Genomic DNA, 15,916 nt, shown 5'->3' with positions numbered 1-15,916 from the left:
CGATTGTTGTTAGATGCGATTATACTTCTTCTTCTTCTTCGACCGTTTCATCGCTATATCGAGTGTTCTTGAAAGTGTCGTTTCCACGGGAAATACAACAGAGTTCGCGTAAAATGGAAATACCTTAGGTCGCCGATGAGTAATTCTTGTTTAGATTTCTTTATGACGATTTTACAGCAGTTACTAACATTCCAGGTATCCGTTACACGGTCTCCTTTTTACTGTGGATTTCCTCGAACGGTGTTCCTTAAATGTGGTGGTTACCGGCACTCTTCGCGAGAAGGAAAACAAAGGAGTGACCTGGAACGTTGGCGTTCGTTAAAAAGATCCAATAACAATGGTGGAGAACATAGGGTCGGTTCAATTGAAATGGATTTAGTCGGCTAATTTCTTTATGGACGATGACGATAAATAAAACAACTTGGGAGTTGATATTTATTTGGTACACTTTATTTTGGAATTTATGTGTTTAGTGTGCCGGTTTGTTTGGCGGTGACCTAAGTCTATTTATGGACTTTTGGAGTGAAATTTCGATTATTCCAAGTGATAAAATATTTTAAAATAGAATATATTAAAAAAAAGATATATGAAATAAAATATAATAGCATAAAATATACTGAAATAAACTATACTGAAATAAAATATACTGAAATAAAATATACTGAAATAAAATATATTGAAATAAAATATATTGAAATAAAATATACTGAAATAAAATATATTGAAATAAAATATACTGAAATAAAATATACTGAAATAAAATATACTGAAATAAAATATACTGAAATAAAATATATTGAAATAAAATATATTGAAATAAAATATACTAAAATAAAATATACTGAAATGAAGTATACTGAAATAAAATATACTGAAATAAAATATACTAAAATAAAATATACTAAAACATAATATGATAAAATAAAATATAATAAAATGCAAATAATGAAACTGTCAATGCGTAGTTCGAACAATGTATGACAGGACTTTGAGTCATACCAGAATCTTGTATCACAGTTTCAACTTCCACGGTTCAGCATCCTTTCCCGCGTTATAAAATGGACCGTGTCCACGCGGGCCCGCTTTCATCGCACGAGACTCTTTCGCAAACACGGAAACCTGCTCCGCGATCGTGGCCAAAGACCATGACATTCGGCGGTGCTGGTTTTAACCTATCCCACGAACAAGTTCGGCCAGGGGGAAGAGGATATGCCTGATTGGCGAAGGAGATTCGTTTGCTCCGCTGCTATCGGCGCGTCTCAGTCGATCCTCGGACGCGGCGGGGTGCGCAGTGATCCACGGAGATTCTCCTCTTCCACGGCAATCGTTGGATCGGCGATGTCTCGCATCATCGATTGCTACAATACTCTCCGCAGTTGCACAAAACCACGCTGACAGTCGCATTGTGATCAAGTTAACCTTTGTTTACGCACCTAGTGATTATTCCGCGAAGAGTTACGACGCGGCAGAAGCCGTCGATCAAGATCTACACTTCGTTAATTCACAGCCGAGTTCGTTAATTTTGTTAATTTTCAACGGACGAGCGTTGTGTAATTGCAATCAAGTTTTCTGTGATAACGCTCGCTTCGTTGCAAAATACTTAATTACCTAAGAAGCCGAGGAAACTTGCATTAAAAACCAGTTTATCAGCTGTGGATTATCTGTCAGACGTCTCTTCCTCCCACGATTTTGCTTACCTGGTTCCGCGAAGATAAAATTGAACGGAGACCGTTGAACCCGGTTTTTATGCAGACGGTATCGTTCGTTGACATTCGGATAAGAGACCCGTTGCGAATCAAACGTAAACGGCGACTTTCGATGCGGTTTCATCGTTTCGTTTGACGCGGCGTCGTGTATCTTATTTTGCACAGTCTCGCAAGGAAAGCGAGGGATTACGAAAAGTTGCTAAAAACGGGATCGATACGCGGTTCCCGGCGCCGTTCTCATCGGGATATCCGTGACGGTGAAAGTTTCGTCCGAAAGGAAAAAGCCGAAAAGATCGCGGTCGAGCGAAAGAACCGGGAAGGACGTCGTCCTCAACGATCTCGAACTGCTGCCTGCTGTCAACGTTCTCGCTCGCAGCGCCGGAAGTACGGTTGCCTCATCCGGATCGGAAATCTTGCACGGTCTGGGACCGGAAGTGACCCGGTAGGCCAGCGAAATTTCCTGTAAGAGGTGAGCAACTTTTCGAATAAGTACAATTCCATTTTTAAACTAATTTGTGCACTGTAATATCCAAAATTTAACGAACACACAATTTGTTCAATTTGTTCGTTTGTTTAACTCTTAGAGTACGGAGTGGGAGACTTTAGGTCCTCCAAGATTAGTTTTTCTTCAATAACTTCGTAAATAAATTTTTTTTCTCCCTTTTCCCTTTAGGTAGACGAGTTTTATTTTACATCCTTCATAAAAATTTATTAGTGGCATTCTATTATCAATTTATTTATGATTATAAGGTAAGTTTTTCGTTTGTGGTGCCCAAGTTACCTCACTTCGTACTCTAAGGGTTAACACGCAATTTAAGGGGTGAAAACAGCCCTTGACAAAGATGCAGCATTTTCTTTAGGCGAATGTTTAAATATTGGATGCCTTTCGCGAATAAAATAAATAAAATAAAAATAAATTGCGTATAATAAAAATAAAATAAATAGAATAAAAGGTGAAATAAATATCGTTTGATACTAATCTTACGTATTATACAATAAATGTTCGTCGATCGGTTGATATAAAAATTGGAAAAAGGCTAATCAAACTCAATGCTGTAATTTAGCATAAGGCAACGCATGAATCTCTTTTAACTTCCTGTACAATTAGTGTTAATCTTTTGAGAAAATAAAATAAAGTCTTCCTTGACGATAGAACAAATTTGACCGATGAGAACTGGTCAGAAGATCGTGTCCACGTGCTGCACTTTGTACAAAGAACACGCGTGATAATGGAATGTTTTCAAATGTCAATGTCGCGGACGCTATTGACGTTGTGACATCCTCGTTTCTCGTAATACTGTTTACCACCCGATCCTCTCCTACCCTCTCGGCGAACATTTACACTGAAACACGCTAGCGCGCTTATTATATCGATTTGCGATAAAAATCTGCTAATTCGCGAGATTATATAATTACGCGCAAACAAGAGGCGCAAACGCGTTTATTAATTCTTAGCACGACAAGTTTCTCGACATATTTGCACGCAACAGCCGGCGTTCCTTCGAACGAATTCTCCAACCTTCGAACGAACTCTCCATCTTTCTAAGCTCATGAATATCCCGTACGAGACCCTAGTAGGTTTCATCGAGGCGTAGAGTTGCGAAGAGTTACAGCGGCCATCGCTTCGGCATTAAAATTCAAGGCGAGACTCGCTCCTCCATAGGAATCTCTCTGTCGAAGCGCCGGCTGTAAAACGTGGAAACACCTTGTAACGTTTCCGGCGTTCGAGCGAAATTGCAGAGAAATCTGGCGTTAACGTCATCGAGCGATCGATCGCCTCGCGAAGCAATTATGAACGAGGCGCGATAATCGCGTTGTTTGTGCTGTCAGATGATGATGAAGATGAGGTGTCTTTGGTGGACGGTCCTGGTGGCCGCTGCAGCTTCCGGCACGCCGACCATCGAACAGCTGAAGGGCATCTATTCGTGGAAATCGTTGGAGTTCGAGTTTCCGAGCGAATCCGCCAGATTCGCCGCAATTCAAAGCGGAAATTATATACCCGGCGCGCCGGTTCCCATCGACGTCGACGTCTTCAGCGCAGGTACGAATCTGGGAAATTGACGATCGATCTTCGAACGAAGAGCGATTACGTAATCCACGGTTGTGAAGCGATCGACGTTTTATTTACTTGAAAATCTAGTAACAGGATTTTGATCGGGCGTGAAAAGTTGGTAACCGATTCGATGACAGTCAAGGACTGCCATGGGAACGGTCAGTGATCCATGGTTATGGAATTCGAAGCAATCGATGCGTATCATTTGTTGAATTACGAATAAGATTATTATGGTTTCTGAACAATTATTTAAAGAACTTTCAGTCGCTGATTTTCAATTCTGAAATGAGTATTATAAAATGGGGTAGAATTTTTAGTGAATTTTTGTAAAGGATTTAAATCTGAAGAAACAATAAGTAAATATAATAGAAGTGTATATAGCATTTATAAGATAATAAATATTATTACTATATTGAATATCAACATACCAGATCGGTGGTTACTCTTTTGTGAAAGAGATTATTATTAGAAGAATTTATTATTAATGCGATGTCGTTTGGCTCGTTTTTCTAGGTCAAAAGTCAAAGGTGTTTATCACCATACCGAGGTTTCAGGACGGTGTACCAGCGACCTTGGGTTACGTCACCGACGAGGTGTCGTCGGACGGGAATCCTATTATAGCACCTTATCCTAATTGGAGGTACAACGCTCTGGGTAGCTGCGACTCCATCACTAGCGTCTACAGGGTGCACGTAAGTCTCAGTTATAACTTGTCGAAAATCTTAGAAAATTCTAGAAACTTTTAGAAGATTCTAAACAATGTTAGAAAATTCTAGAAAATCTGAAAAAATTCTAAAAGATCGTAGAAAACTCTAGAAACTCTTAAACAATTTTGGAAATGTTAGAAAAATCTTAGAAAATTCTAGAACCTCTTAAATTTTGGAAATTTTAGAAAATCGTAGAAATATTCCAGATAACCTTAGTCGTTTATAGAAAATCCCCGGATCTCCAACAATTGTAAGAAACTCATCGACACCTCCGACAATCACAGAAGAATTATTTGTACGATTGTCTAGAAACAGGATGCAGTAGACACAATTCCTAAGAACTCGCAGTAATTCCGAGTAACTTCGGTTTTCTCTCCGCGATTTCCCTCCGTGAACCTCGAGAATGGTTAGATCTCTTCCAGCGTTCCTATTTGCAAGAACCATTACTCCGTCGTGTTTGCCAGTCTAATAGTATAGCATCCAGCACGCCGGACTTTGAATTTTTATGTTTCAACCGTATCAATAACAAAAACCTTTCGCTTTATTCTGGCGTTGTTGTTGCTCGCGATAACGCACCGCTCGCATCGATTCATTTCTTTTATTTCTTCGAACGATAATTAGATGTAGAATAAACCGCGAAAGACACTCGAAAGATATCAGAAACGTGTACAGAAAGCGTCTATTCTCGACCTACATGTGCGCGTTGAATCCGAAATGGGCAAATCCCAGCTGGCAATGAACTGTCGGCGAGCTGACACTGGGAAAACCCCGTTTGTTGAATGAAAACATATCGGTACATTACTGAATCATCGGCGTAACTTTCTTTGCCCGCGATATTACTTAAATACGGAGCCCAGTCGACCAACCGGTCCTCGACGAACCGGTTTCGTTCGAAAATGGACCGGATATGTTACGATCTTGCGGAACAAGGTGACGCAAAAGCACCTGCAGGTCACATTCGCAAGTCCTTTGCTGTGTCAACACTTTGATCATGCTTTATATTTTGTCAATACTTTGATTATACTTTACATTTTGTCAATACTTTAATAATACTTTACATTTTGTCAATACTTCAATAATACCATAATACTTACTGCGTGAAAGGGAGTTGCTATACTTATGGTGATACTGCGCGCGTGTCGTACTCGCGTGAAACGCATAATGCGAATTCCAGACGCATATTCGGAATAACGGAACGTAACTCTTAAACAGGTTCCGTTGATAGCGAGCGGTTATCGTGACGGAGCAAGATTAAGCGGAAAATTGACGAAATATGTACAAGGAAAACCGTGGTGCCACTTAACTGGACCTACTTTAAGCGGAAAGGGTTTCTTAGTGATTAGAAAGCGAAGGCCGTGCTTTGTCCTAATTTACGCGGAACCTGTCACCGTTCGTTATCTCTCTTGGAATTAACGAAATTGGAATAGACGATGAAATACGATTAGAAAACTGGAACAAACCATGCGACACTTTCAATTAAATGAAATCGATTTAACTTAATTTTGAAGATTATTCGTATATTTTATATTAATTCTACTTCCTTGAAAACGAATGAGACGAAAACAATTGCAAGCAAAGCTTCAAATACAATTAAATCGATTTAAATAAATTTTGAATCTTAATCGAAAAACGTCAATAGAACATTTATCTGAAAGATGACTTGATATTTATAAAATCAATTTAATTAAATTGTATTAAATTCTGGACCCTATTCAAATTTGTGAATTTATTATTTTCCCACTGAAAACCGTAGAATCGCAAATTTATTTAGACAGATAAAAATTGTAAGCGTCGCCAAGGAGCATAGAAAGTTTAATTAACAAAGTTCTTGTCATATCGGAATGGCCAAAATTTTTGTCCACGTTCTTCCTCGCATTCCGGCGGTTTTCAATAAAAATTGTCCGTTCTTTGCAACATATTACATTGGGTCGAGTAAGAAAACGTCGAGGTTGCCTAACGTTGAACGCCTTTCTCCGCAGATTGATGAACTGGCCCGGTTATGGGTGATCGACACGGGTAAACTGGGCGACAATTGGGTCTGTCCGCCGAAGTTGCACGTGTTCGATCTGCACACGGACAAGCTCATCACCAGGTACAAGTTCCCGAAGGATCAGTACAAAGAGGACTCCCTGTTCGTCACGGTGACCGTCGACGTCAGGAACGAACCGTACAAAGGCGACAGCACCTTCGCTTATATCGCCGACGTGACAGGTTTCGCGTTAATCGTCTACGATCACGAGCACGCCAGGTCCTGGAAGATCAACAACAATCTTTTCTACCCTTATCCACCCTACGGCACATTTAACATCAAAGGGGACACGTTCGATCTGATGGACGGCATCATAGGACTCGCTTTGAGCCCTGTCAACGATGGGGATAGGACTCTGTACTTCCATTCGCTGGCCAGCAGGGTTGAATCCAAGGTGCCTACCTCTGTGATCAGGTTAGTTAATAAAGTTATCTTTGAAACAGTTGGGGGTGTGCTAAAAGCCAGCGAAAATGGGTTCCTCGTGTAATTTGAAGCAGTTTCTTTCTTTATAAAATTTTTCTCCGAGGCTTTGTTAACCCTTTGGCATACGAATAAAAAGGAACCCGACGCGCCCGGAAGATACCATTTAATTCGGCTGAAGTTAGAATCAGGATGTTTTATTTGGAAATTTGCATTGCTATTTAGCATTTATTGAGGTTGAGTGTACTTCGTTAACTAACGTTATAAAATAATAAACTAGTAGTTCTGTAAAGCATTTTAGCTAAAGTATAGAGTAACTGGACATTTTTCACACTACCAAGTTCTTTCTTGACGTCTCCTAAACGTCATTGTATGTCAAGGGGTTAATGAGTTATTGACAGAAAAATGTCTGACAAAGAAACCGAAGTTATTTATAACTCGATCTAATAGTTTGATTTCTGACAATTTTCTTGACTCTGTTCAGGAATTACTCTCTATTTCACGACCACGCCGAAGCTGCGCCTAGGTCCTTCGTTCCTTTCGCGAACGAGAGGTCGTCGCAGTCGGCAGCTCAGGCTATGGACCGCAACGGAGTCCTTTTCTACGGGTTGATGTCCGATTTAGCTATCGGATGCTGGGACAGCAAGAAGTATCCCGAATACGGACATCATAGCAACGATATCCTCGTTACCAATGAGGACACTTTGCAGTTCCCTTCTGGGATGAAGGTGACGTCTCCGAAATTATAATTTCCTTAGCAACTAAAATTTAATGACGCACCGAGGAAAAACTCATCGAAATTTTAATTGTTTGAAGACGAACCGGTGACGACATTAGGACTGTATTTCCTAGTTTGAAAGATATATTGTTTAGAAGAACTTAAGGACATCTATGCGCTATTTTTAGCTCATTGAAAGTTGTCAATCATTTTTAGAAGATTATTTTTATTTTAGATAAAAATCCGCAGCAAATTTAGAATATATTCTAATATTGTCTTTATACTTTTCTTTTTAACCCCTCGCATTATTATAACGAGTCAGGCTCGCGATATAGATTCCATGCAAGATCTACTAATATTAAAATAATATTATCAATTTCTTCTGCATCGAAATAAAAATAAATTCTTCTGTTATCAAAGCTTAGAAACAAAAGTACATGAAGAGAATAAAAGGAACAAAAATTGTCCCGTCCTTTTATGAAAAATATTAAGGATAAATAAATACTGATCAACGCAGCGTGAAACGAATCGTAGTGCAAGGCGTTAATAAAAAGAATTTTAGGCTAACATTTTGAAAGAGAATTGAACTGACGATCGAGTCTCGATTGCAGGTAATCACCACGTACAAGGGCAAGCAGGAGCTGTGGGTGTTGACCGCGTCGTTCCAAAGGTACATGAGCGGCTCCTTGAATCACACGGAGACCAACTTCCGAATCCAAGCTGGCTTCGTGAACGAGCTGGTCCGCGGCACGAAATGCGGCTCCGCCGACACTTCGGACAAACTTCTGGCCTTGACATGAAAATGGTGGCACCGCGGACAGTTCTCCAGCTATTATCGCGAGGGATCCTCGCCGTTTTGGCGGTACTCGGTCCTTACGAGCAGGCCGTTCTTCGCCAGCGAATATTACACGTCGTCCTATCCGCGAAAGTATTTCTACAGCCGCCATTATCCCTATTTTCGATCCATGGATCATGGTTACACGATTTTCGTCGATCACGATTGATCGAACCGTGCGACGGAGCGTTTATTATTGTATCAACGAATTTTAATATATAAAGTGTACCAAAAATTGCGTTCGATTCCTTGGGTGATTTGAAGCAACTTTTTCCTTTACAAAAATGTTCTCCGAAGCATTGTTAATGAGTTATTAATGAAATACGGTGACCAATGAGAAGTGCGCGCGACTGGCGCGTGGCGGTCGAACCAGTGCGTGCTGCTAGGCTTCGTCCGCTTCTTGGTCTCGTCTCTCATTCGTCACTGTTGTTCGTTAATAATTTATTAAGGACGCTTCAGAGAACATTTTTCTAAAGGAAAAAGTTACTTCAAATCACCCAAGGAACCGAACGTGATTGATTTTTGGGACACCCTGTATATACCATTGTCTTCACTATATTACAAACATGTTGTATCTGCATTTAAATATTTCTCACTCTGTATAATGACAGAATTCTGCGAAATTCTGACCAGGTAGAGCGAAACAGTGTAATGTGAGATTTCTGTGTCGCTGATCGCGGTGCTACAAATGTGACGGACGTTCATGGAACAGCGAAGATCAATTTATTTAGTTAATCGGTATTTATATCGTCTCGTATATATACTGTATCGTATTGTATATAAGCGGTATTTATATTATATTTATATTGTCGCGTGTGCAATTGCGCAAGCGAGCCGATAGTAAGCTGCGCGAGAGTCTGGAGAACGGAATGACTGACTTTTGTCTCTTTCGTCGTCGATCCGCCGATGATTTCAGGCCTGCTGCGATGGTTCCCGATTCATCGAAAGGTCGCGTGCAATTTGTATCTCATAAATACGCATTTATATGTATAAATAATGTACGAACCACGGGGAAATAACAAAACTATTGTTCTCAGTTTCTGTCCTGCATTCCTCCCGTAATCTACTCCGAACACGCTCGAATAAAACATACAATTTCAATTTTAAACGTCGCGGTTAATTATTCTTCCACAGGTGCAAGACTTCTTTTTACAATTCGTGTTGCAACATTTTAATTCTTCCCGTTGTATTTCATATCATCAATTCTTCCAAGTACACGTACTGTCGCTTTTGTCGCGTTAGCATCGATAACAGAACGACGAAGTTACATCGACAATTTTCGTCGATGACTGTCCGGACAGTGATGTACATTTAAATGCTTTCTGTAAACCGCGTTCGATATTCGAAGAGCGCACAGACAATCATAAATAGTTCTAGGAACTCGAGGTTATCCTATGAAAAGTATTAAAGTTACGATACGATACGACATGTGCGGTATTTGTCGAAGTTGTTTGACTTTATAAAAGAATTCCAAAGTAATTTTCAAGAAAACTAATGGTTGCAGGAAGTTCGCGATTTCGACTTATCTTTTGGTAACGCTAATGGAACAATTTTCTGAGGGATGACCAGAAATTTATAGCGCGGTGAATCGACAATTGAGATATATTTAAAAGCAAATTTGATGAAGCATTAATTAGCACTCTTTTGTATTTATTTCTCGCGATAATTATTTAAATACGCAAGATATGAGTAATTTAGATAGGGTAATTACTAAAAACGTAACAAAATGTGACAGACATGTCGTTCTACGAATAATTATAGTTCACCGAAATTTTCCGTCTGTTGATTATGTTTTTAAATAACATAGTAGATGGAGAAAATCAGAATTAAATTGAAGAATTTTACAGTTGTAAAATACAGAAGATTCGGTGTTGATTTTATTGGGTAAATTATAGCAATTTAATTTCTTAGAATATTTATGTTCTGTAAATGAAAGGAAGGACTTTGATAACGACTTGGACAATATTAAATAATTACATTAATTACAGAAAACATTTGCAAATTACATGTTTGCTGAATATCACTTTTGCGAAATTAAAGAGATCACGATAAAGCGAGGATTAATCAAATGTTATGAACTATGACATTTTTCTTTCGATCACCTCAATTCGGTAACAATAATCATATGGACATTTGTAAATATTCTTGATCGAATAACTTTTCCTTATCTTCGTGTCATTTAACCCTTATTAAATTATTATATCACCGATATAATAAAAATATATTATTAGAGTTTAGATTTAAAAGATTGTTAAACATGAAACAGCAAAATTAAAAATTAAAAAAGATGGGAAAACGAAACTGAAAAATTATGTTACATTTAAAGTTAAAATGGTTGCGAGCGCAAAGGATTAATATTCAGAAATCAATTATAGTTGAGTTGATTGTGGGACACCCATCGTTAATAACAGAAATATCATCAACCCCCATTGCTGCTATCTGCACGTTAAAAATTGATAAAACTGTGCAGAACGTGTTTAATAAAAAACAGTCGTAAATTTTCAAACCATACACCGTTTATGCCAGTCCGATAATAATTCATTCGCCTATCAAAACATTGTTATCAATTTTTTGAATGGCATTCATTATACGCTGCCCTCGAGAGAGGAAAAAATATTTAACATGTAAATACATGTATTATTCTTTCTTTCCTAGTACTACATACATATGTTGCTATCGCTCTGCCTTATCAGTTCGCAAAGTGGAAGGCCGGCATTCTATAGTTATTGCGCCGATATTTATACATCCACCTGTCGCCGTTCTTCTGCCTCACTGTTCGGTACTCAGCCAAATTCATTCATTAGTGTTGCGAAAAGAATCCTGAACACGTAAGTAACACTTCTTCTGTACAACGCGTGTTTCACGTGGAAGAAAGAGAACAAAAATTCATTCCTACTTTCTCTTGCAAAAACGCTGTTTTTTGACTGTCAAACTTTTGCTGTACTTTGACAAGTCCGATTCAATATTTCATTCTTACGTTAATAAATTACATTTATTTACAAATTATAAATACACATTTTCTATTTCTTCTAAATTGCTTAGTACTGTAGATTATTATAGGAATTATTATTATTATTATTATTATTATTATTATTATTGAATTCAGCTTTTCAGGAACATGTCAATTGCGTGGCTGTTAGCCGTTTGCTTCGGCGCAGTTTGCCTCGAGAGCCAACTGGCTGCATCATTGGAGGTTCGAAATCATGATTTACACATAGCTTACGAATGGAAGTTCCTCGATTACGACTACAAAAGCGAAGAACAAAAGCAATACATTCTGAATACCACTGGCTATATAAAGGAGAACAACGCCCCTATCGATGTCGACGTTTGGCGTCCTAGTTGTAAGATATTTTCATTCTCGTATCAAAATGACAATTTGCTGTAATATTCTACGAAAATGATCATTTTACGACGACCTAAGATCAGTTAATAAAAGCAGTAGTCTACGTATATTTTTTAAAAGAGAAACTTTCTTCAAATTCGACCAGACGACACGAATTTATTGTCAGACAGTGGCAAGTCTAGTTTACTAGATAATAAGTGAACAATATTTTGTCGATAGTTGCAATTGGTTCGAGCGACAAGAAAGATAAAGCAAGAATGCTTATGGACCGTTTACTCAAATTTTGAAAAAGTTTTGAAATAAGTCGTAGTTTTAAGATGCGACAATTTTTCATAAATATTGATTGCGATTCTTTTCTGCAACGCGTTCTCTAGTGTTCCTTAAGGAAAAAATATTCGTAACCGTGCCAAGGGGTAAGGGCGTGCCCTCGACGTTGAACACCATTTCCGACAAGAAGGGCGATGGTGGCTATCTTTTGAAGCCTTATCCGAATTGGTCGCTGGCGAAAATAGACTGCAGTGGCATCACCAGCGTCTACAGAGTCGACGTGAGTCGAATTTCAAAATCGGCTCGACGAAGCTAATCGTAACATTCGGTTAACAATTTAACTCTCTCGCGTCTGAGAATCTCGCACGACGTCAAATTAATTGTTGTAAAACGTACAATGCACGCGATATTATTTATTGGAGATATTCGTAAAACACAAAGCGAGAGGTGTTCGCAATTAGGACGGATGACTTTAAGACAATCATGAGATTAAGACACATCGTGTCTTTGAGCCAATTTTATTTATTGTGTGAAAGTTTTTGTTAATGATAAATTTTTATAAATCAACGTATGATAAATATAACAGCATTCTATAAATCTCTTGTTAGTAGATAAACTAACTTAGTAGATAAAAGATAGATGTATTTGATATGGGGACACGATAAATGGGAGATTTACCTTATTTATTCAACGATTCAAATCCAAAGAATTTTTTGTTCTGTACAGATCTTCCACAACATCTTATATGTGCTGGATAACGGAAAAGTGGACGACGACCTGGTGTGCCCACCTAGACTTTACTCTTTCGACCTGTTTACTGACAGATTGCTGAAAAACGTGACGATACCGCATGACATCGCGGTTAACAGCACAACCGGGGAGACGTTGCTGGTCACGCCAATCGTTGTGCCACCTTTGGGCAGACGCGTAAGTCGAGCAGCTTAACTTTTCTACAGAATTTTTAGCGTTAAGGAACAAATATAGACTGTTTTTTTCTCTCGAATATATTGCTAATCGAGTCCACTAAAGATCACAGATCAACCCCCTGTCGTATCATTATTTTCGCAATCACCACGATTAAAATATTTCCGATTGCAATAATATTTTCGAAGTAAGGAATAAATTCTATTCATCGCCAATTAACGTTTACCCGAATGCTTAAACGTCGGCGACAGGAGTCACCCCTTCACACCCTTCATCCCCTACGATTTCTCTCACAACCGCGTTTACTTTAACAATTCGTTTCATCCTTTATTAAATCATCAAGTTTGCGATGTTTCAACGTAACTTTATTTGCACTTATCAACCTAGAAATATGCAACATTTACCGAGTTAAGCGTTAATAAACTTCTAGTTTTTCAAATCTAATTTCTTTCTGTTAAATTTTACGAAATATGTAGAACACGAATTCAACGTTGCTCGCGGTTAGGGAGTTAAGGTACAGCGAAGGGTTAGCAAACCTGTTCGATTGAACTGATGAGATTGTTCCTCGTTTTACCACAGATTTACATAGCCGACGTGGCAGGCAAGGCATTGATCGATTACAATATGGATACTCAGGCGTTCAAACGTTTGACATCGAGCGCGATGAACGTCGAACCATCCGCAGTAAAATACACGATCGAAGGGCAATCTTTCGACCTCCAAGATGGCATCGTAGGGATGGACGTGTCTCCTTGGAGCCAAAAGCTTTACGCCAGCCCCATGTCCTCTTATAACCTCATCACCGCCGACTATTCAGCGGTCCAAAGCGCGCAGCGCGACGTGAATTTCAAAGTGTAATTTATAATATTCCATTTCAATATTTAATGCTTGAGCAGCGAATAGGTGTCGATATATTAGTTATATCGAGTAGTTTGTACTATTGAATTCTGTCATTGACTACGTTTAGGTTGTTTGTTATTTTGTTATTTCATTGAATATTGCAACAATGACTTGAAAATACGATTGAATGCTTTAATAAGCTACGGAAGATCATGCTAGGGATGGGGTATGTTTGTAAAGAGAATTTCATTGCTATGAAAATTGATTTCTTTTGGAATTATTAATTAACCCTTTAGTGATCACTGAAGAGTTGGCGTAATATAATAAGTTTTGAGGAAAAATTTATGAGAATTTAACGAATAATAACGATTCCAAAATATGTAAAGGAGGAATAGATGTCTCATTTGTTAAAAATATTTTATATCAAAGTAAAGGTCGTGTATTGTCGAGCCCGATGCTTTATTAATTCTTTCAATTTTCTAATTGCAGCTACAATGACATTCTGCCCACTCAGTCGAGCGCCAAAGCGTTTTCGAATTGGGGCACCCTGTTCTTCGGACTCGTGAACAGCACTTCGATTGCATGCTGGCACGAGGGGCAGCCTCTCAAGAAGGAAAATATGGTTGGTTTTGCGAACAACGTTGTTTCACGTATAAATTTCAATTGTAATAGCGACAATGATCGCGCGTCATCTAACTTGAATATTATAACTTTTTAATCGCAGATCATAATCGCTGAAAACTCCGAGACTCTGCAGTTCACTAGCGGCTTGAAAGTCAGACGGGATGCGTTTTCATTCCCATGCGTGGAACGTTTATGGGCTCTCACGAACAGATACCAAAAAGTAGCCACCAACACCTTGAACACGGAGGAAGTCAATTTCCGAATTTTGGACAAATGCGTGTTCGACTTGATCGCTGACACGCGCTGCGCATCTCTGTTTTAAGGTTATGCTCGATTTCTAGAGGACCACGAAAATATTCTTTTATTGTATTCAAATACTGAAAATATACATTTCTTGTGCACGTTATTTTTTTTTTATTACTTTTCCTAGATCTATATTTTCAATAAACCTGCAATTGGTCTCAGGATTTTATAAATTATGACAAACGTTAGTAGATCGAATGCAAAGCGATAAATGCAGATAAGAAGAAAAGTGCCGGATTATTTTTACAACTCTTTAACACTATTACTCCTTCTGACATTTTAAAAATGTTTTCGTGACAAATTTTCATTAATGAAGGTCTACTCTCGTCGCTAATATAATATGATATATGTTAATTATATTTAAGACCCGGTAATTCTAGTGCTAAAGGTGTTAGGAATTAAAATCAATGTTTATTCATTCTCTGATTCTTGCAATCACGATGAAAGACTTTTATTTTGCATAAACGATCGCAGTTTAATAACAACACTGTTGAAAGTTGCACCTTTAATTAAACATAAGAAATCGAACAATGTGATGAAAATCTATCAAACGTAGACCGAGTTTCGCATTGAACAATTCCATTTGTTTTAGAGTCGTTTAATTCGGAATTAACCCGATTAAAAATGATAATTAGTTTAAATTCTATTTCTCATCTTCCCTTGAAATTTTGCTTCCAGGAAATTAGCTATAACCTCTGCGTTCCCGTTGAAGTTGTTCGAACGCGTTCTCGAAACATCGTTTTACGTGACACGCCTCTCCGTTCCTAACGAACTATAATTTTAATTGCATAACGAACCCGTTAATTGCGTTTCACGTTCCACGCCGTCTATCGCGCGAAGAAGGCTAAAATTGAAAATCGACAGCGTGTGCTCATTAGCGAAACCGACGCCGGCGAAATTGCTCTTTTAGAGCCAGCCTCGCTCTACCCGATTGGCAACTATCAATCATCCTCTCCTTGTAGTCGGCCGAGGTTCGCGCTCGTACAGTTACGGTTACGCAATCCGCGCCTTCGCCCCGACAAAAAAGAAACTGCTCCTCCGGCTTGTTGACATTGCGCAATCGTTATCTGGCTGACCATAAGTGTCCTCGGTGACCGAGAAATTGGATCAGAAATTTCGCAATGGACCCTGCGTACGGCTTTTA

At 38.7% G+C, this 15,916-nt stretch overlaps 2 protein-coding genes across 3 annotated transcripts; both read left to right on the top strand.

The window, feature by feature from the left end:
• Positions 1 to 1,277: 1,277 nt before the first annotated feature.
• On the top strand, positions 1,278 to 9,504 carry Y-e3 (yellow-e3). The gene is made up of 6 exons (XM_078185707.1): positions 1,278 to 2,175; positions 3,537 to 3,747; positions 4,273 to 4,451; positions 6,446 to 6,909; positions 7,400 to 7,643; positions 8,245 to 9,504. Exons 2-6 carry the CDS (start codon positions 3,537 to 3,539, stop codon positions 8,431 to 8,433), a joined length of 1,287 nt encoding a protein of 428 aa, XP_078041833.1. The 5' UTR covers positions 1,278 to 2,175; the 3' UTR covers positions 8,434 to 9,504.
• Positions 9,505 to 11,170: 1,666 nt separating this feature from the next.
• On the top strand, positions 11,171 to 14,875 carry LOC144472526 (major royal jelly protein 9-like). Of its 2 annotated transcripts, none has more exons than XM_078185709.1 (7): positions 11,171 to 11,296; positions 11,583 to 11,812; positions 12,189 to 12,361; positions 12,808 to 13,008; positions 13,585 to 13,859; positions 14,335 to 14,467; positions 14,570 to 14,875. In XM_078185709.1, the coding sequence occupies exons 2-7, from the start codon at positions 11,587 to 11,589 to the stop codon at positions 14,789 to 14,791; spliced, it is 1,230 nt and encodes a 409-aa protein (XP_078041835.1). In that variant the 5' UTR covers positions 11,171 to 11,296; positions 11,583 to 11,586; the 3' UTR covers positions 14,792 to 14,875. The 2 variants fall into 2 exon arrangements, with proteins under 2 accessions (XP_078041835.1, XP_078041834.1); XM_078185708.1 differs by having other exon boundaries at positions 11,575 to 11,812.
• Positions 14,876 to 15,916: the final 1,041 nt, after the last annotated feature.

Source organism: Augochlora pura, chromosome 7 (assembly GCF_028453695.1).
Source record: "Augochlora pura isolate Apur16 chromosome 7, APUR_v2.2.1, whole genome shotgun sequence".
Classification (NCBI taxonomy): Eukaryota; Metazoa; Arthropoda; class Insecta; order Hymenoptera; family Halictidae; genus Augochlora; species Augochlora pura.
This window is presented reverse-complemented; position numbering and strand designations above follow the sequence as displayed.